Source organism: Abramis brama (assembly GCF_963993115.1).
Source record: "Abramis brama genome assembly, chromosome: 7".
NCBI lineage: Eukaryota > Metazoa > Chordata > Actinopteri > Cypriniformes > Leuciscidae > Abramis > Abramis brama.
The window spans coordinates 42,701,057-42,723,804 of record NC_139969.1 but is presented as its reverse complement, the minus strand read 5'-3'; the positions used below and the strand labels follow the sequence as shown (position 1 = coordinate 42,723,804).

Below are 22,748 nucleotides of genomic sequence, written 5' to 3'. Positions count from 1 at the left end.
GGTTGGGTCAGACATGATTTTGACCACTTAATTAAGTTTTGTTTTATAGAAAACCTTTTTTGAAGTGAATTTCGCTTTGTATAAATTGTATCTCAATTTTAATAATTGTTTTATCAACCAATTGCCTGGATTTAATAAATAAGAAGCAGACAATAGGCCTAATCATGGAGGCGCCCGCGCGGTCACTTGCATTGCTCGTGAACTGGAGCGCATCTCATCCTAATTTAACGAAACTCAGCGTAGGCCTCACAGACATGAAATATATCTTAAGAAAGCTTGAAATGTCTTTTTAACAATTCAAAAAGAAAAGAAATAGGCTACTCTCTGATTATGTAATCCATGATGTGCATTTCTCTCTATAGGCACATTCACTACAGAGATGGCAATCATCAACTTCATCTTTACAGCTGTTGTTGCTGTTAATAAACGAAAAATAATAGGTCTATAATTTTATTAAACGATAAATTAAATTAAATTGTAATTGTATTACAAAAGCAACAAAAAAAATCCTGTTTAAGTTTTTTTTTTTTTTTTTTTTACCTATGCTAATTACGCATTAAATTCAGGTAGGCTACTGAGTCACTGTCCTCAGTGGACAGAAAAGCGCTGAAACAGAGATGAAGGGGAACCCGTTTTTATTTATTTTTTGGCTTATTTTAACTGGCCCATACAGTTTTTTGGAGGCCCACCTACAATCAAAATCCTGGCGCCGCTAGTGCTTCGCAGCGGTCTGTTATCAAGAAATAACAGAGCACATTCCACATTGGAATTCATCCAAGCCATGTAATAATGTTTAATAACTTTCAAACGGTAGAGCCTGTTCCTTTATAACATAGCCAAAGGTAGGTGTATTTTTGCTTTATACATTTTAGGCTTATTCTTAAATTCAGATTGTGTTAGGGGGGCGGGATAATTAGGCAATTTTAATCGGACAATTTGACCGGAGAGATTTAATTTTGTCGGACATTTCTTTTTTTTTTTCGGCCAATGTCCGGCAATTACCGGACAACGGAAACCCTGGTCTTATATATTGAGACCAAGTTTTTATGTGATAAAAGATTTGCTTTGTTTTTACTTCACCACGTGACAGCAGCAAGCAGGTTCCTGATTGGTTAACGCCTAGCGAACAGACGCCAAAGTTCAGATTTTTTAACTCGGGCGTCAGACGCGAATTTGCATCAAATGTGTGAATGCACAAAAAGCACCAAATAAAATCACTTGCGCGTATCGCGGCAGAAGCTCAATTCGCCTCATTTGCACCACAGGACCTCCAGACGCACGTAAACGCGTCTTTACATTGACTTAACATGGAAATCACTTGCGCCAGACGCTCTATTCGCGTTTGGTGTGAACACAGCATAAAGCTTTTCATAACAACTGTTTGCTCTTTTCCGAATTTCAATAGGGTATGATACAAGAGAACTGGTCTCAGAAAATAAAGAATGTATAAAGTGTTTCTGACCGTTCTTTTTTTTCTAGACTAAAGAAATGTTTTTACGGTCCATTGGGTCTATATCTTTAAACCGTGATCGAACTAGCGCCCCCTGTGCTTTCACTTTTTTTATGTTAGACAAAACAGATTTCTTTTTAAAAAGGGATTCAATATGGGTTTGATCTCCACTTGACTGTGCCGCTTCTTGGAATTTCAGAATCTCATCTTCTAAAACTTGTGTGGATTTAATTATATCTTTTGTGACATTGTGAGTGTACTGTTGACATAGTTGTTTGATTTGTATTTTACTAAACTCCCACCATTTTTGCAAATACTGAAAATTAGCTTTTTCCTTCTTAAAGTTTTAGTGCCAGCACTTTTCGCTTGACAGAGTTTAAAGTTACTGTACATATAACAAGACTATGATCTAAAAACCCAACTTGGCTTATGAAACAATTTTTAAAAGTACTAAAATGGTGTTTAAAACAATAGAATATATCAAGTCGCGCTAATGACAACATGTTATGACGGATATGTGCCCATGTGTACTGCTTTAAATTCCCATTTAAACTCCTCCGTACGTCACATAAACCATTTGTTTCAATCATCTGAATGAGTCGCTTACGAGAAAGCAAATGTGGTTCTACATGATTTCAATCCATATTACTTTCTACACAATTAAAGTCTCCGCCTAAAAACAAATACTCTTCACCATTACATTTGTCCAACGTTTCACAAAGACTATGTAAAAACACCATTCTTTCTGCTGGTAGAGTTGGAGCATATGCACATATAAAAACAAAAGTGTGACTTAACCTGAGCTCGCATCTTTAAAAAAAAAATAAGTATTGTATATATGCCTGGCTCACACTACAGGAGTTAAGAGCATTTAAAAATGATGCTACAGAATAGTGCTATTGTGAATTCACAAGGACTGATTCAATGGGCCCTATCTTGCACCCAGCGCAACTGACTTTGTACACCAACGCATGTATCGTTCCTATTTTGCACCCGCACACAGCAGACTTTTCCCTCCACAGACACATGCCGGTGGCGCGTTGCACATGTTATTCATGCTATTTTAAGGGTGCATGCTTGGCCATATTAGTGTGCATACACTTTGATTCTCTCATCTACACAGAAGCAGCAGTTTTCATTTTTGCAAATCATACATTATTACAAGGAAAAATATTAACACACGAGGGAAATCATTGTTGTGTCCATGAAGATGTGAAAAAATAGGCATAAATCTAGCTTACACATTTACCCAAATTATTATACACCTGTTTAACCGAAGCTAATTTAGGTGGGTTTCTCCATCCCCATACAATGTCTCTGTGTTTTACGGCCCTGACGAGAACGTCGGTCTCCTCGGCTGTGAACCGCTCCTGGCGTGCGCCTGGCAAATCCGCCGTTATAATAGCAATCCGCCATGGAACAAGCCGCCCACAAAGTTACTTGCATTTCGTGCTTGATACTTGCGTTTCAGATCGTTAAAATAGGGCGCAATGTGTTGAATATGAATATGCGCTTTAATTATAATCATGCGTGTAGTTCACGTGTGGCTCAGAGTGGCTCTGTTCTCAGTAAACGCTGCTCCACATGATCTGTTATCTTTACATGCGTCTCAAACTCATTCTCTGCATATGCTGAGAGTTTGTGTGGCTTATAATGTTCATCTGGGAACACAATGTGCGCCATTTCAACAGATTTGTAACGCAAATCATTTATAAACCTACGCCAGTGTTACTCATTGCATGGCTCGCCAAGCTTTAATTTGTGGCTCGCATGGCGGTAAAAAATACGGTGATATGATCATGCAGCTGTAATGGAAAATGTGTAGATATTACATTGGAATGTGAGTCACATGCGTATATTGTTTGTAGTGGTATGGGAACAGGGAATATATGTATGTGAACGTGAAATGTATGTCTGTTTGTACACCTGTATCCGTGCAGAGTGAGACAGGATGGGGATAGCTGAAGAGGGACCTTCTGACTTCAGAGGTCAGGATGCATCTAAATTTGTTGGTCCCAGTGTCAGAAGTAGTGATGAATAGGAGCATGTGCAAAAGTGTGCCCAAGTTAGTGGAAAACTACTAGGAAAAGCAACAGCTGAAGGAGAACTTGGTACATAATATAAAAGGTGTCGCACAGCTCCTCCTCCTGGTCTTACACTCTGCAGGCAGGCTCTGAATGTCTGTATGACTGTCTGACCTTCTCTTGCAAGATAATAAATTACTTTAAAAGACTATTTGACTCAGTGTTGCTTACGCAGTGATGATGTTTAAGAGATTTGCCACAACACAGCCAATACAGATATTTAATAAAAACATTAAAAACAAGTAGGACTATAAGCAGGCCCGGTGCCACGAGGGGGCAAAAGATCTGATCTCAGATCTGATTTGTGCCTCCTATGTTTAATTTTTGTATTCATGGTTACAAAATGAAATGTTTAACCTTTTGAGTGGTACGGTCCCACATGTGGGATTTAGGATGTTCAGTGACGTGACATCACTGCCAGATTCAAACTGTGCTTTCGCATTGGTTGTGGAAGAGACTTGTGAAAAGGTAAAAAAGTTGCACGAATATAAAGTGAACTCAGACTCATCGTGAGATATTGAGTATAAAGTATAAAGTGTTTTAGTTTAAACTGTTGAAGTGATTTTAAGCATTTTGATTTGTGTATGTGAATGTGACTGACCTCAATCTCTCCAGTTTACAGTGTAAATCCTTCAGTACGGCACATAAGTGCTTCACTCCTGTGTTTCCTAGTTTATTCCAGCTCAGGTCCAGCTCTCTCAGGTGTGATGGGTTTGATTTCAGAGCTGAAGTCAGGATGAGACTCTGTTTCTCTGTAATACTGCATCCACTCAGACTGAAGACAGAAAGAGAAAATGACTCAGATCTATGATGATCAACTAGCGTGTTTAGCTTCATCCAGCAGACTTTTGCTGACAAATAAACAGGGATATCAAGGTAAAGGTAACAAGGAGAAAGACTACACATTGTTCATTTAAATATACTACCAACATTGTAACAATACAAAGGTCGAAAATGTTGATGTATTTATGTTTACTCATTCATTTCATATCATTTTTAAAGGGTCAGTGTGAAACCCCAAAACACATTTTTTGAGATGTGAACAGATATGGACAGGCTGCACATCACTGAAAACATTAAAAGCAATTATTTTTGCATTTTTCTAAGCAATTTGGTTCTTCAGGGGTGTAAAGCAAAAGTGTAAACGTCACAGTATCTGAGGTAGAAGCATGCTTTCAAAGCGTGTGATTGGCCGAATGTGAGGTAGAAGCATGCTTTCGGAGCATGTGATTGGCCGAATGTGAGGTAGAAGCGTGCTTTCAGAGCGTGTGATTGGCCGAATGTGAGGTAGAAGCGTGCTTTCAGAGCGTGTGATTGGCTGAATGTGAGGTAGAAGTGCGCTTTCGATGCGTGTGATAGGCTGAATGTGAGGTAGAAGGGTGCTTTCAGAGCGTGTGATTGGCTGAATGTGAGGTGGGAGCGTGCTTTCGGAGCATGTGATTGGCTGAATGTGAGGTAGAAGCAAGCTTTCGGAGCGTGTGATTGGCTGAATGTGAGGTAGAAGCGTGCTTTCGGAGTGTATGATTGGCCGAATGTGAGGTAGAAGCATGCTTTCGGAGCGTGTCATTGGCCGAATGTGAGGTAGAAGCATGCTTTCGGAGCGTGTGATTGGCTGAATGTGAGGTAGAAGCATGCTTTCGGAGCATGTGATTGGCTGAATGTGAGGTAGAAGCGAGCTTTCGGAGCATGTGATTGGACGAATGTGAGGTAGAAGCGTGCTTTTGGAGTGTGTGATTGGCTGAATGTGAGGTAGAAGCATGCTTTCGGAGCATATGATTGGCCGAATGTGAGGTAGAAGTGAGCTTTCGGAGCATGTGATTGGCTGAATGTAAGGTAGAAGCGTGCTTTCGGAGCGTGTGATTGGCCCAATGTGAGGTAGAAGCATGCTTTCGGAGCGTGTGATTGGCCGAATATGAGGTAGAAGCATGCTTTCAGAGAGTGTGATTGGCTGAATGTGAGGTAGAAGCATGCTTTCGGAGCGTGTGATTGGCCGAATGTGAGGTAAAAGCGTGCTTTCAGAGTGTTTGATTGGCTGAATGTGAGGTAGAAGCAAGCTTGATTTCAGAAAAACTATCGTCATATCATAAAAACACACAGAGACTCAAAGGTCTACAGGGCAACTCGTCAAAATAAAAGTTTGTTTTAACCTTTGAAGAAAGTTTTGCTTAAATCATTACATTTTAAATAATTGGTTATTACAATTTAATAGGCTCTATGCACGATCGCTTCCGCGTTTTGTCTCAGCCCGCCCAGTTACATCCGGTGCTGCGTCAGAAGCCGTTTTTGCATTAGGTGGAGATAATGGCAAATTACATTCGCTGTTTACAAGAACTTCCAGCGGTTAACGTGAATGATGTTAACAATATTGTGAGGCAGTTAACTGTCATACATATGAGTAAGAAAGAGAAGTTCTTTAAATTATAAATTTCGAGCTACATCAACAACTTTGAGGGTGAGTATTCTCTCATATCGCGCGAAATCCGACTAGCGAATCAGTTTCTAAAATCGTTGTCTCCGTTTCTGAGAAAATGAATTTTATTAAAGTTTTGCCGCTATACACTTCGCTATAGAACGCGCTATGCGGAAGTAAAGACGCCGGCTGAGATCCTACCGGAAATACGTCAGCAGCGTTCGTGCATAGAGCCTATTAAACCATTAAAATTGAATCAAGAAAAAAAAAAAATTTTTTTTTTTTTTAAAAATCAGTTCCCTAAAAATGTCATTTATTTAATTTTTTTTATAAATTATTGTTAAATTGTATAAGTTTCATGATTTCAATTAATTAGACATTCTTTTTGATTACTTAAATTAAATGTAACCATTAAAATGATTTAGGGATTTAGGATGTTCAGTGACGTGACATCACTGCCAGATTCAAACTGTGCTTTCGCGTAGGTTGTGGAAGAGACTCATAAGAGACTCATGCCTGGCTCACACACTACAGGAGTTTTAAAATCCTAACCGATTGTGAAATCTGGTTGCAGCACACACTTAAGGAGAATCTTTGCAGAAAAAGTGGCATCGGTGCATCCCTAAGAGAGATCATCATCTTTATTTCACCAGATCACAAAATACTAAGGTGAAAAAGTTGCACGAATATAAAGTGAACTCAGACTCATCGTGAGATATTGAGTATAATGTATAAAAAGTTTTAGTTTAAACTGTTCAGTGATTTTAAGCATTTTGATTCTTGTATGTAAATGTGACTGACCTCAATCTCTCCAGTTTACAGCGTGAATCCTTCAGTACGGCACATAAGTGCTTCATTCCTGTGTTTCCTAGTTTATTCTCTCTCAGGTCCAGCTCTCTCAGGTGTGACGGGTTTGATTTCAGAGCTGAAGTCAGGATGAGACTCTGTTTCTCTGTAATACTGCATCTAAACAGACTGAAGACAGAAAGAGAAAATGACTCAGATCTATGATGATCAACTAACGTGTTTAGCTTCATCCAGCAGACTTTTGCTGACAAATAAACAGGGATATCAAGGTAAAGGTAACATGGAGAAAGACTACACATTGTTCATTTAAATATACTACCAACATTGTAACAAAACAAAAGTCGAAATGTTTTATGTATTTATGTTTACTCATTCATTTCATATTTTTAAAGGGTCATGAAACCCTAAAACACATTTTTTGAGATGTGAACAGATATATACAGGCTGCACATCACTGAAAACATTAAAAGCAATTATTTTTGCGTTTTTCTGAGCAATTTGGTTCTTCTGGGCTGTAAAGCAAAAGTGGAACGTCACGGTATCTGAGGTAGAAGCATGCTTTCAAAGCATGTGATTGGCCGAATGTGAGGTAAAAGCATACTTTCAGAGTGTGTGATTGGCTGAATGTGAGGAGGCGTGCTTTCAGAGTGTGTGATTGGCTGAATGTGAGGTAAAAGCATGCTTTCAGAGTGTGTGATTGGCTGAATGTGAGGAGGCGTCCTTTCAGAGTGTGTGATTGGCTGAATGTGAGGAAGCATGCTTTCGGAGCGTGTGATTGGCCACATGTGAGGTAGAAGCGTGCTTTCGGAGCGTGTGATTGGCTGAATGTGAGATAGAAGCATGCTTCCGGAGCGTGTGATTGGCCGAATGTGAGGTAGAAGCGTGCTTTCGGAGCGTGTGATTGGCCGAATGTGAGGTGGAAGCGTGCTTTCAGAGCGTGTGATTGGCCGAATGTGAGGTAGAAGCATGCTTTCGGAGCGTGTGATTGGCTGAATGTGAGGTAGAAGCGTGCTTTCGGAGCGTGTGATTGGCTGAATGTGAGGTAGAAGCGTGCTTTCGGAGCATGTGATTGGCCGAATGTGAGGTGGAAGCATGCTTTCAGAGCGTGTGATTGGCCGAATGTGAGGTAGAAGCGTGCTTTCGGAGCGTGTGATTGGCTGAATGTGAGGTAGAAGCGAGCTTTCGGAGCGTGTGATTGGCTGAATGTGAGGTAGAAGCGTGCTTTCGGAGCGTGTGATTGGCTGAATGTGAGGTAGAAGCGTGCTTTCGGAGCATGTGATTGGCCGAATGTGAGGTGGAAGCATGCTTTCAGAGCGTGTGATTGGCCGAATGTGAGGTAGAAGCGTGCTTTCGGAGCGTGTGATTGGCTGAATGTGAGGTAGAAGCGAGCTTTCGGAGCGTGTGATTGGCTGAATGTGAGATAGAAGCATGCTTTTGGAGCGTGTGATTGGCCGAATGTGAGATAGAAGCATGCTTTCGGAGCGTGTGATTGGCCGAATGTGAGGTAGAAGCGTGCTTTCGGAGCGTGTGATTGGCTGAATGTGAGGTAGAAGCGAGCTTTCGGAGTGTGTGATTGGCCCAATGTGAGGTAGAAGCACGCTTTTGGAGCGTGTGATTGGCTGAATGTGAGGTAGAAGCGAGCTTTCGGAGCGTGTGATTGGCTGAATGTGAGGTAGAAGCGTGCTCTCGGAGCGTGTGATTGGCTGAATGTGAGGTAGAAGCATGCTTTCGGAGCGTGTGATTGGCTGAATGTGAGGTAGAAGCATGCTTTCGGAGCGTGTGAATGGCTGAATGTAGAAGCGTACTTTCGAGAAAAATCGCGATATAGACTAGTGTTTGTGAATATTAAACTGTATAAAGACTATTTAAATAGGAATCATGCATGTGGGATATTCTGCGCGCAGTGGGATGGTTGGAACTCAACTGGCCTAATTCTTCTGTCAGAAAGAACTGCAGCTACTCCAGAGTTAACTTGTCCATCTTCAACGTTTATTATGTCATACAGTTGCAGGGTTTGTGTGGATATATGTATCAAAGTGGTTTCTGTGAGAGAACAATGACAATGATAAATATAAATGATAATATGACTAGGGATGCACCGATGCATCGGCTGAACATCGGTAACGGCCGATATTTGCCTGGTTAACTGCCATCGGCCATCGGGAAATAAAAATAACATTTGCCGATGTCACATGGGCGTCAGTTTGGTTTGTAATGTGCTGGTGACAGAGACGCATTCGGAAGAGCATTTTCAGAAGTGCTGGGTATAATGACGCATTCATTTTTTTTTTCTCTCTTTCGCGCAGGTTATGTTTTGAAAGACGATGTCCTGTAGCTCAGGCACGGCTCGCCAATAAGCTCATAATTTGTGCTAAAATAGTGTAGGCCTAGTTTTAAAAACCATTTAAAAAAACTGGTTATATTTAGCTGTTTCTGCGCAAGTTCAGCAGACTGCAGACCGTGAGGTTTGGGTTTGTTCCGATCAGAGCTCGTGAGTGAAAAGCGCATTTCTGAATATTCCGCTCCGCTCGTTCATTTCGCAAAATATGTGGAATAAGGGCTGCTTCCGACTAAAAGTTTTTTTCTAGTCAACTAGCTAGTTGGTCATTTAAGTCATTCGTGGACAAATCACCCCTTTATATTAATTTAATTATATAGCCTACAGGATAATGAGCGTTTACGTATATATATGAAATATCATCATTGGGGTGAAATAAAAAACATTTTTTGTCAGTTTTGTTACCTGACTCATGTGGAAGGGAAGGCAGAACGTACTCGGTTACTTTAACCTCGGTTCCCTGAGAAATAAGGGAACGAGTATTGCGTTGCAAACGCTATGAGAAAACTCCTTTTCTCGAGAAAATAACGACCATGGTGTGTAGCAGAAGCAGCGGCGAAGCGGCGGAGTAACTTATGCACGATCCGCGAGTGCTGAAGACGTTCTGCACGGCTTTGATGGGTGCGCAGGAGGACACAAATGGGCGGCAACCGCTTCTTCCAGTGGCGGGAGCTTTTCCCTCAGCGCCGTCAACAGATAGAGCGAGCGTTAACTGTACACACCGCCGCCGACTTGAGCTGCAAAGAAGCTCTGGCCGCCCTGTCAAGGACGCTTGTCAAAAAGTACGGGGAAGCTTGACCGCTCTGAATAGTGTGAGAGCGCGCGCGCGGCCGGGGCTCTCTCTCTCTCTCTCTCTGCTCGTTCTTAGAGCCAGAAGAGCGCGTGCGCGCTTAAAATTTCATATTTTGGTATGAACATTCACCCGTGTTTTTTCCCTCATAAATGCGAACACGAAAAATAAAATGAATATTATAATGTTATTTTTTTTGTTGGGTCAGACAATGATTACCAAATTTCTCTCTCATATTGCTCCTCATAACAACTGAAAAATAACTTGTCATAAATAAGGTTATAACTAATGTCAACCATAAAGTGACATTAAATGTTTTTTTTTGTTTCATAAATTGGTCTGATTGAATTTGTGCTCATTCTAGGATAGTGTGATCAAGAGCCGAAAGACTTGTATGTTTCCGTGGCACAAAAGAAGGAATAAATAACAAAAAGAAAAAACATCGGCATCGGCATCGGCCATCGGCCAAGTTGTTATGTTAAACATCGGTATCGGTATCGGCCCAGAATTTCCCAATCGGTGCATCCCTAAATATGACATGTCATGACAGAATATACACAGATAAGTTGAAGTTATATGAAGTAACAGCAAACCAGAGCTTATTGCAATATATATATATATATATATATATATATATATATATATATATATTCTAAATGCAGCTACATTAAACAGATCGGACTGCCGCTGCAGCTAACAAGAGGTGTCAGATTACAAAAGTGTGTGCGCTGCTCTAGCACTCCCGCGCGCTCTTTATCATATTACTAATATGCCGATAAGGCATCGGATAAATATTTTAATCAACATACAAACAACTCCCTTTCCTGAATGAATAAACATCGTTGACAAAATACAACAGGATGACTCGTACACGCGCGAGCGCTGTGCTCGATTGTAGCTATGCATATTGACAATAATATTTCTGAGGTAAAAATAAACTGAATCACGCTCTGACACTATATGAAAAACATCTAAAATGACATTAAATATTTGTACTTACATGGTTATGAACGCACAGCAATACCACACAAGGAAAAAGACTTTTAGAAAGAAAATAAACAATGCCAGGAAACTCTGTATAACTTTGTTGGATGCTGCCGAATGAAACTTTCTGCGCATGCATCAGGCAAGTCCGAACAAGTTCAACTCGCGCATGCGTGAGGCGGGGAATTTTGTACAGCCGCCCCACAAATTTACCCAGGAAATTTGTAAGTCCACAAAATGTCCCAGCTTAACTACTGGTGCTACGAACTAAACTTTAGGCATTTCAGGTAACACAATGAGTTTAGCAACAGGGCAATCAATACAACAATCAATACAACCTGATCGCCTGCTAGATTTGGTGTAATGTTCTGCCACTTCTGTCGAAGCTGAAGACTGGGTAAGTAGTCTCTGAGGAACTGGGTCCAGAAGTGATCGGCGATCACTTGGCTGTGTCTGTAGCGGCGCCGTCCAAGTAGATTGCTGGGTCCATACACAGCCTGAGGTAGGGAAGCGTCTCGCCGCCCCATAAGCAGCAAATTGGGGGTAATAGGGTCAGGATCTGCTGTATCAGATGATACGTACCCCAGGGGTTTTGAATTTACAATGCCTTACTTCGATTAATACTGTGGTAAGGACTTCCTCCAAGACGATGTGATCTTTCAGAACAACTTGGAGGGCAGCCTTGACTGATTTAATTTCCCTCTCCCACACTCCTCCGAAGTGAGGTGCGTGAGGTGGGTTGAATTGGAAGGAAATTTTTTTGTTTGGCTAGTTGCTCTTGGAGCGATGGTTCCATTTTGGCAAAGGCTTCAGAGAGCTCACGCTCTTCCCCCTTGAAGTTGGTGCCTCTGTCGCAGATGATCTCAAAGGGCTTTCCTCTCCTTGCTATGAAGCGTCTGAGGGCTAGTAGAAATGAATCTGCATCCATGCTGCATAACAAGTCGAGATGTATGCATCTTGTTGTGAGACATTTACAGTAAATATTATGCCCCATCTCTTTTCTTGCCGTCTGCCAATTTTGATTACATAGGGACCAAAACAATCAACTCCTGTGGACCAGAATGGAGGTTGGTTAATTCTCAGACGGGAAGCAGGCAGGTCTGCCATTTTAGGTACAATGGGCTTGCCACGCCATTTCCTACACTCAGCGCATTGTCTCTGGTACTTTTTTACCACCTGGCGGCCTCTGAGAACCCAATAGGTTCGTCTTAGCTCTGCAAAGACTCTTTCTGGACCTGCATGCATCAGGCGGTTATCAAAGTCTGGATTAGCAGTTTTGTTATGGGGTGTTCTGGTGCCAACACAATAGGGTGAAGTGCATCCTCTGGCAGTGTTGCAGCTTTGCGTAATCTACCACCCACTCTAATCAGATTAAGGTGAGGATCAAAAGTTGGAGCAAGGGAGTGTAATCGACTGTTTGAATGCACAGATTTATTGGCTTTAAGGGCATGTACTTCCTTAGGAAAACTTTCAGTTTGTGCACGTCTAAGTACAGCAGTTTCAGTCTCTATGCGTTCTGTGGCAGACATAGGGGGTCTGCCGCCCCGTGCAGAGACTGATATGTGGTCATGATGAGGTCGTCCCATGATTTGCAGTTATCTACATCAGGTAAAGAGGCATCACTGATTGTGACATGACCACAGAATGTGGATTTACAGAGTTCTTCTGAATCTTCTACTGGCACTGATGGGTGGATTGGCCATTGGTCTGGAGATTGGTGTAGAAATTCTGGACCTTGCTTCCATCTGCAGGTGTGGGACAGATCTAAGAGGGTTTTACCCCGAGTTATATCGTCGGCAGGGTTGTTATTTGAGTCCACGTATTTCCAGTTCTGGTATCCAATGAGGTCTTGAATCTCTGCGATTCGCGTACCAACAAACACTTTATAGTTGCATGACTCAGACTGTATCCAGTGTAATACGGTTGTTGAATCGGTCCACATGATTGTCTGTCTGAGGTTGAGTGCAAGTTCTGTGTTCATTGTTTTGGCTAGCTGAGCTCCAGACAATGCTGCACAGAGTTCAAGGCGTGGAATGGAGAGTTGCTTCTTGGGTGCCACCCGTGACCTCGCCATGATGAAAGCCATTTGGATGTCATCACCTGTTTCCACCCGTAAATAGGCTACAGAGCCATATGCCTTCTCCGAGGCATCACAGAAGACATGCATATCGATAATGGAGGAGGTGTTGTTGCATGCTGGTGTGTAACACCTAGGCAGTGTTATTTTCTGTAGGTTGGGAAGCTCTTCTTCCCAAGCATGCCATTCTGAGAAGAGGTCAACTGGCAGAGGTTCATCCCAACCTCCAACCCTCTTCCATAGTGATTGCACCATGATTTTGGCCCTTGTTGTGAACGGGATGATGTAACCTAGTGGGTCATACTGGCTTGCCAGGATGCGATAGACATCTCTCATTGAGGTTTCCCCACTTGTTGACACAGGCCTGTGTTTATAACCTAAAGTGTCCTGGGAACAGTGCCACACTAGGCCAAGGGTCGACTCTTGTGGATCAGCTTTGTTTGCAGAAAGCCACCACTCGCAGCCTACCGATTTGGCTTCGGCGGGTAGATGTGCAATCACATTGGGAACATTGCTAGCCCACTGCCTTATGTCAAAACCACCAGCTGCTAATAATGCTCTCATTTTGTCAATGAGTTTCTTAGCCTGATGCTGAGACTGAAGAGATTGTAAGCAATTGTCGACATAGAAAGACTGCTGGACAGACTCAACTACATCTTCATTGCCCTCACTGTTGTCTCTGACATGTCTCTGGAGGGCATAAGTAGTGCAGCACGGACTACAGGTGGTCCCAAATGGTAACACTCGCCATTCATATTTGTCTGGGTTGCGATCTCTTTCCATGTCTCTCCAGAGAAAGCGGAGCAGTGGCTGGTCTTCAGGTAACAGTCTGATCTGGTGAAACATGGCTCGTATGTCTCCACTTATCGCAACGGCATACTCTCTGAACCTGAGCAGGACTCCCAGCAGTGGTGGACCAAGAGTGGGACCAGGGAGTAGATTGTCATTTAGACTCATTTGATTGTAGGTGAAAGAGCAATTGAATACTACCCGGGCTTTGTCATTGTGGAGCACGATGTGGTGAGGAACGTACCATGAATCACCGGATTTGTCAGCTTCTGGGTTGGTTATTCGAACTGCATAACCTGCCTCCTCGAGCTTGTGTATCTCTTTGTCATACACATTTGCCAGGTCAGGATTATTAACAAGGCGACGTTCTGTAGCTCTTAAAAGAGCCATGACTGCATTTGGTGGTGCTTGGAGTTTAGCCACGTCTCGCTTATGAAGTAATGGGGTAGCATAGCGGGTTACAACATCAACTGTAACATGCACCTTTTCTCCTCCAACATTGCGAGTGCAGCTTTATCTTGTCTGGAGCAGACTACTTCTTTCTCATTCCTTAGTGGCAGTAGGTCAAGCTTCCACAACCGCTCAACATGTTGACGTAACTCTTGCATAGGAGGAAGGAATGTGGTATGGAGGCATGAGCTTACATTTGAGGGTTGCTGGAGAAAGGTTGTTGGCCCTTGAACTGTCCAGCCAAGAAGAGTGTGTACCGCTACAGGGCTACCAAGCGGCCCCATACGGATTGGGCAGTTTGGTGTGATCAGCTGTGGATAATCTGATCCTATGAGTAGCAAAGGCTGCACTTTAGTGAAACCTTTCAATGGAATGTCCCTTAAGTGACCATATCTTCTTTTCAGTGAATTCACGGGACAAGATTGTTCAGCCAGGTTGAGCTCTTCAGCTGTAAATGCCCTTTGGATTTGATGTTTCACATTTGGGTGTGATATCACAGATACCTCAAAGGAGACTGCATTTCCTCCTAGCTGAACCAGGTCTTGTCTTATTGTTCTGAGTCAAAGTTTCTTCTGATCCTTTTAAGCCCAGATGTTTGACTGCTGCTGGCAGAATAATTGTTCTTTCCGAACCATCATCTAACACAGCATGTGTGTCCATGAACCGTTTACCACTGCGAAGTCTTACTGGGACAACTTTCAACATCACTCTGCCTGAATGACTGGCCTGATCCAAGTAAACTTGAGAAGTGGCTGTGCTCACTGTGAGTATGCTTTGGTTTTCCGCAGCAACTGCAACTTCATGCAGAACAGGCAGGTGGAGTCCTCCACAGGTAGAGCAAGTTTTCTTGAGTGTACAGCTGTCCTGTTTGTGACCTCGTCCACACCTCCAGCATTTATTTTGCTCTTTAATCCAGCTTCCTCTTTGCGTGTGGTTCAACTTGCAAAAGGCTGCACAAGCATTGAGATAATGCTCATGGTTGTTGCAGTAGGGACAAAAGGGCTTAAAGCGATCCCGTTTTTTTTGCCATAGCTGCCATTTTAGTGTCTGTGAGGGAGCTGGATGGCAAATTGATGACTTTATGTTGTTCACTGCCTGTGAGAATTGTGGCTGCCTTGGCTTTGGGATACGAAAGAGGTTTCTGCTCTCGCCGAAAGGGCTCTGAAATGCGCTGGCCCTGTTACACGCCTAGATATTTGAATGGCCTGAGCCTTCCTTTCCAGCCACACAGCAAATTCTGGTAGTGTGTAAGTCCTGGAACTGCCGCTCACAATGATGTGCTTGTTGAGACAGTTCTCTATGAATGAGTCTCTATAGCTGACAGGCAGTTTGGTCAGTAGAGTGTCAACGTGGGAGCCACACAGCAGTTCGTATCTAGAGGGTCCATCCATCATGTTTAACCCACCAGTGTGTTAACAGCTGCCGCAAAGTCTTCAAATCCCTGTGCATCACCTGATCGAATAGCTGGTGCATTGAGGATAGCTCTCAGCTCGCTCTGAATTAACTATCTTGGTTGACCGTATCTCTGTTCAAGAGCCTGCATAGCACTGGTGTAGGGAAATGGGCTGTTGATATATCTCTTAGCTACCTGGTAAGCAGCGGGCAGATGTAGATGATCCAAAAGCACTTGATATTTATAGTCCTCTGTTAGATGTCTGTGTGGGCCAAGGATGCTGTCCAGTCCTTTCTTGAGCATAAGAAAATCACTCTCTTTCCCTGAGGAGAAGACTGCCAGTTTTGGTTTGGGTATGCCATAGGAAGATGCAATGGCCATTTCCATCAGCCCAGGTGTCACAGGATTGACAGGATAATAATACTGTAGTTGTGGTCCAGGCCAAGGAGGTGGAGGCAGAGGCAGTGATTGATAAGGACGTTGAGGATGCATCGCTGGTTGCGCTGGAACAGGCTGAACTGGAGCTGGCACTGTATGCTGGTACTGTGGCTGCAGTGAGGCTGGCACAGATGGTACAGCAACTGGCTGACGTTGAGGCTGCACATAAGAATGCGCAGGCTGTACAGCAGCTGATTGATGATGCGGTGGCTGTATGCGGGCTGGTGCAGGCTGCACTGAAGTTGGCTGATGCTGTGGCTGTACCTGAGGATAGGCAGGCTGAACAGGCTGAGCAGCCGTGGGGGGCCATGAGTCAGATCGGCGGAGTTCGGCAAATGGTCTCTGAGGCTGTGGCCCAGGCAGGGAAGGTACACGAGCTATATAAGGTGGACGTATGCTTGGTTGCGACTGCAGCTGCATGGATGGCTCATGGTAAATCGTTTCTGCATATTGTGGGGACGATGCTACAGTCACAGAGTGTTCTAATCCAGTGTTACTGAGTTCAATGTGAGGAAGACTCTCATAGTGTCCATAATCAGGAGATCTAGATGCAAAAGATGCCTGTCTCGCACTGTCCATTCTGATTTGAAGCTCTCTCATCTCACTGCTTAAATCTTTCCACCGGGCCTCTAAGTGAGGCAGATTTCCATTTTCAAAGTCTCTGTCCCTGGGAGCAGGAGTAATATAGCCCTGGCTTGTATGGGATATTCCTGCAGCGACCTCGGCTGGTGAAGAATGAACATGACGTGGAAGTGGATAATCAAGCACATAATCCTCCAAGTAGGTGGGCACCCGCCGGGTACGACTTGGACGAGGATCTGGCACTTGTTCTCCCTCGTAGTAATCTCTGGATGTAGCCATAGCGCAGCTGATGTCCCTATCCAGCTCGAAGGACCAATTTGTGGGATATTCTGCGCGCAGTGGGATGGTTGGAACTCAACTGGCCTAATTCTTCTGTCAGAAAGAACTGCAGCTACTCCAGAGTTAACTTGTCCATCTTCAACGTTTATTATGTCATACAGTTGCAGGGTTTGTGTGGATATATGTATCAAAGTGGTTTCTGTGAGAGAACAATGAGAATGATAAATATAAATGATAATATAAATGATACTGGATACCCCTCCCACTTTCCAAGATGGCTGCATGTCTTTCTGTCTGCTCTTTGTCTGTCCATTTTTAACTTTTTTAAAGGTTTTTAGTGCACCTTTCACTGAAATAAGCCAGACAGTGCCTTCATTTAATCTTAACTAAGTTTTTGTAGTTATGGATATTCTACTCTGTTATTTTTGTGAGCTCTTGGCATATTATTTGGTTTGAGGCCTATCTTCATGCTACAGCCCAGGGATCTGCTGCAGTGTGGCTTGTCTTCAGCCTAGATCTGTGACGGGTTCTTGAAACGGGATTTACAGCAAGATAACAACATCTATCTCCAGCTGCATTGTGGTTCGCTTCCAGCACACACTAAAGCCTATGCTATCTGGCTACAGCTATTCTGAGAGGTTCTCGACCTACTCCATCTGGTCTGAGGCCTACCTGCTTGTTTTCGAGAGGATCTTAGCCTACTCCACCTGGTCTGAGCCCTACCTGCTTGTTTTCGAGAGGATCTTGGCCTACTCCACCTGGTCTGAGGCCTACCTGCTTGTTTTCGAGAGGATCTTGGCCTACTCCACCTAGTCTGAGGCCTACATGGACCTGCTGCAGTGTGGCTTGCCTTCAGCCTAGATCTGTGGCAGGGGTTTTCGAATCAGGATTTACATCAAGATACATCAAGGCTTGTTTCCAGCACACATTGAAGCCTGGGCTACACTACTAAAGTTTCTGAATCATGCTTTTCTTTATAAAAATATTACTGGTTCTCTGGATTTTGTCATTCACCTTTTTTCTGCATGTACAGTATCAGGACCCCGGGCCTGCTGGTAAACCCCACTCTAGGGTCTGCCACAGCATTTCACTGTCGGGGAACATTAGACTTCATTCTTCAATCGAGAGATGTCCTATCCTATTGGATTACTAAATCTGTTGGACTTTCTGTCACCCAGGTATTTCAAACCCTTCCATATTTTTCAATTATGCTACTGCAGGAACTGTTTGACTCTAACTTGTTACTGGCTTTGCCCTTTGTAAAAGACAAACAATCGATTTGTTCTGGTGTTGCTCTTAGACACATGTTAATTATTCTCATGTTATTTATCTCTGGTAATGTTCATCCAAATCCTGGGCCAGCTAACTCAGTTACTGCCCAGCTGTCATTTGGTGAATTTTGTGACCGTAAATCATTGGGTTTTTTACATGTAAATATCTGCAGTCTGTTGAATTCTAAGCATTTTGACACTTTAAAAACATTGGTGCACACAGCTAATCCTGATGTTCTTGCTATCTCTGAATCCTGGCTTAAAAAAGGGAACACTGATCTTGACATCTTCATACCAGGCTATAATGTGTTTCGTCAGGACAGAGCTACCAGGGGCGGTGGTGTAGCTATGTATGTTAAAGATCATCTGCAATGTACTGTTGTTCTTTCTAAGTCAGTTCCTAAACAACTTGAACTACTGGTACTAAAGCTTAGGCTTTCAACTACTTTCTCTATCTCTGTTGCTGTTTGCTATAGAGCACCTTCAGCTCCAGTTTCTGCACTCACAGCCTTTAGTCAATTCCTAGCTCCATACATATCCTCTGAGTTTGTCCTTATGGGTGATCTGAACTGGGATATGATCAATCCCCCATATACAGTTTTGCAACAGTTTGATGCTCTAAACCTTACTCAGATGATATCTGAGCCCACCAGACTTAATCCTAAATCTTCCTCATCATCCACTCTGATTGACCTCCTTTTGACTAACAATCCATCTAATTATGAAGCCGGAGTTTTCAGTCAAATAAGTGATCATTGCGCTATTGCATGTGTACGCTCTGGCCTTTCATTCAAAAGGCCCCCAGTAATTGTAACCAAGCGCTCTTTGAAAAAACTGGACATGCAAGCTTTTCTCCAAGATGTTGCGGCCGTGTCCTGGGACAGAATTAATTCCTTCCACCTCTTAGAAGAGGCATGGTCTTTTTTTAAAAACACTTTCAGTCTGATTATGAGTAAGCATGCCCCTCTGAAAAAAATTTGAATAAAAAATCGATATAGTCCCTGGTTTTCCAATGACCTGGCTGAGATTATTCATCATAAAAATGCTCTCTGGAGAAAAGCCCGCTCTACCCAAACTCCAGTTGATTGGCTGGCCTTCCGTCAATGCAGAAATAAAGCAACACAGGCTATCAGAAATGCCAAAATCTCGCATTTTAAAGAAAAACTCACCACATGTGGCACTGATGCTAGGGCATTCTGGAAAACAGTCAAGGTAATGGAAAATAAAGTTATTTCACCTCATTTACCAGTTTCTATGTTATTTAATGACATCATTATTACTGAGAAGTCTCGGATGGCCTCACTTCTAAACTATCACTTTATTAATGCAACCCATACAGTTTCAATGTAAAACCCTAATCCAGTCTCAATGGATACTTCAGTTACAACCTCAGCAGATGCCCAACTTTCTCCATCAAGCAACAATGGCTTCTCCTTTATGCCTCTTTCCACCTCTGAAGTCCAGGATGAACTCTACAAGCTGAACACAAACAAATCTGCTGGCCTTGATGGTCTTGATCCCATGTTCTTAAAAGCAGCATCCCGCATTATTGCCGCTCCCGTCACAAGACATGTTTTACATGTCCCTACAGCTCTCTGAGTTCCCTATTGATTGGAAATCAGCCATAATTTTTCCCCTCTTCAAAGGGGGTTCTGAATCTGATTCAAATTGTTATCGCCCAATTTCCATCCTACCATGCCTTGCCAAAGTTCTGGAGAAGCTCGTCCAAAAACAGTTAAATGATTTCCTGGATAAAAATCATATATTATTTGACATGCAATCTGGTTTTCGGACAGGACATGGGTGCATAACAGCCACCACAAAGGTCCTTGATGAGGTAATTACAGCATTAGACAGCAAACAGGTCTGTATTGCCACCTTTATAGACCTCGCCAAGGCCTTTGACTCTGTCGACCATAGGATCCTCTTACATAAGCTTTCCAGTATTGGTCTGTCCTCCTCTAGCTGTGTTTGGTTTGCCAATTATCTCACCAACCGTGCCCAGCAATTGAAGGTTGAAAACATTATGTCAGACCCACTTAATATCTCTAAAGGTGTGCCTCAAGGCTCCATCCTGGGCCCAACCCTTTTTTCTATCTACATCAATGATATAGCCAGAGCTGCTGGCACCTCCAGGATTCATCTTTATGCAGATGATACCATTTTGTACTCAGTTGGTTCCTCTCCCAATTCTGCGGCTTCCAATCTTAAACTCAGCTTCACCTCTCTAGAGCAGTTCTTTGACAATCTCCACCTCCGTATTAACACCAGTAAGACAAAATGTATCCTTTTTAGCCGAAAACCAGTCACCGAGACTCCACTTACAATCACCTGCATGAACGGTATGGCTCTGGAGTATGTCAAAAAATATAAATATCTAGGTATCTGGTTGGATTCATCCCTGTCATTCATTACACACATCAATAACCTTCAAACAAAAGTCAAAGCTAGACTAGCCTTTCTTTTCCGCAATAAAGCTTCCTTTACTCATGCTACCAAATGCACCCTCGTTAAGATGACAGTACTGCCAATTTTGGACTATGGCGACATTATCTACAGAATGGCACCAAACACAGCCCTAAAAAACTTGACACACTCTATCATTCTGCCAGCCGTTTTGCCACTAATGCACCCTTTCACACTCATCACTGTGACCTGTATATACTGGTGGGCTGGCCCTCCCTTCATACCCGGCGGCTCCATCATTGGTTTATCTTCATATACAAGACAATCCTGGGCAAGACACCTCTCTATTTGTCATCTCTTCTTCATGCTGCTCATAACGCCTATCACACAAGATCAAGTAATTTGATTAAATTTAGTACCCCCCCTACTTCTACTATCTTTGGACGTAATGCCTTCCGCTTTGCAGCAGTACATGACTGGAACATACTACAAAATACCCTGAAACTTACATCTCTGATCCCAATCTCCACCTTTAAGCAAAACCTTACATAAAAATTACATAGTTGACTCTTGTTCCTGCTGACAATTATGAACCATATTTATACACACATATTTAAGCACTTTATTCTTTTTCTTTCTCTTTTTTCTTTGTTGTCTACCTTTTTTAATTCAGTTGCTTGTTCTATGTGTGTCATGTGTTTGACTATGTACAGTTGTACAGTATGTCCCTATTTATTCCTGTAGCCTCTTGGCCAGGTCATGTTTGTAAATGAGAAGTGGTTCTCAAACTGTTTACCTGGATAAATAAAGGTTAAATAAAAAAAATATATATATATGACATGTCATGACAGAATATACACAGATAAGTTGAAGTTATATGAAGTAACAGCAAACCAGAGCTTATTGTAATATATATATATATATATATATATATATATATATATATATATATTCTAAATGCAGCTACATTAAACAGATCGGGCTGCCGCTGCAGCTAACAAGAGGTGTCAGATTACAAAAGTGTGTGCGCTGCTCTAGCGCTCCCGCGCGCTCTTTATCATATTACTAATATGCCGATAAGGCATCGGATAAATATTTTAATCAACATACAAACAACTCCCTTTCCTGAATAAATAAACATCATTGACAAAATACAACAGGATGACTCGTACACGCGTGAGCGCTGTGCTCGATTGTAGCTATGCATATTGACAATAATATTTCTGAGGTAAAATAAACTGAATCACGCTCTGATACTATATGAAAAACATCTAAAATGACATTAAATATTTTTACTTACATCGTTATGAACGCACAGCAATACCACACAAGGAAAAAGACTTTTAGAAAGAAAATAAACAATGCCAGGAAACTCCGTGTAACTTTGTTGGATGCTGCCGAATGAAACTTTCTGCGCATGCATCAGGCAAGTCTGAACAAGTTCAACTCGCGCATGTGTGAGGCCATCCTTAAAAATATTCTTGTTTGCCGTAACCCGACCGACCCTGTCAATTTAGGTCCGACCCAATTAATTATTTTTTTTCCCTTTTAGTCCGACCGACTTGCCGATTGTAAACTTGCCGTTTTTTTTTTTCACTCTTCAAACAACTAATACAAATGCAATAAAATGATATTAATTATATTTTATTGTGAATAAATAGGCCTACATACAAATGTAGGCTACGCTCTTTATTTTAAATAAAAACCCGTGGCGTCATCTATGATTATAAACGCTGTGTAGGCTGTATGCGGAATGAAACTGAAATCGCGACACTCGGATGATCCACGAAAACTATGTTTTAGTAATTCTATGAATTACACTGCGCAAACCAAAAGTAGCTAATATACCCACCGGATGAAGAGGGGTCGGCTCTCCACAGAACATAATATTCATTTTATTTTTCGTATTGTATTGTTCGCATTTATGAGGAAGAAACAATGTGGACGTGACCGCTCTGAAAGCGGCAGCTGCGGCACTACAATTAAAACTTCATAGAGATCTCAAACAGGCATTTAAAACACCAAATATTAAGAATGGGCATATCAAGCAAAATAATATTTGATGATTGATCGAAAATTGTATCTCTCCCCCCCACATGCTCACCGACAACGCTCCGACATTAAATTTCTCTGTAGGCTACTGTAGGCTAATATGCCTATGTGTTGTAGCCCGCAGTCATTAAAAAACGATTTAGTTTCA

At 42.4% G+C, this 22,748-nt stretch overlaps 1 protein-coding gene across 1 annotated transcript in view; it reads right to left on the bottom strand.

The window, feature by feature from the left end:
• LOC311087311 (uncharacterized protein) overlaps nt 1-22,748 on the bottom strand; it is a 595,635-nt gene that overhangs the window by 254,004 nt on the left and 318,883 nt on the right. The window contains exon 13 of the mRNA XM_084120630.1: nt 4,136-4,309. Coding sequence (XP_083976756.1) covers nt 4,136-4,309 — 174 coding nt within the window. The remainder of the gene's footprint in view (nt 1-4,135; nt 4,310-22,748) is intronic.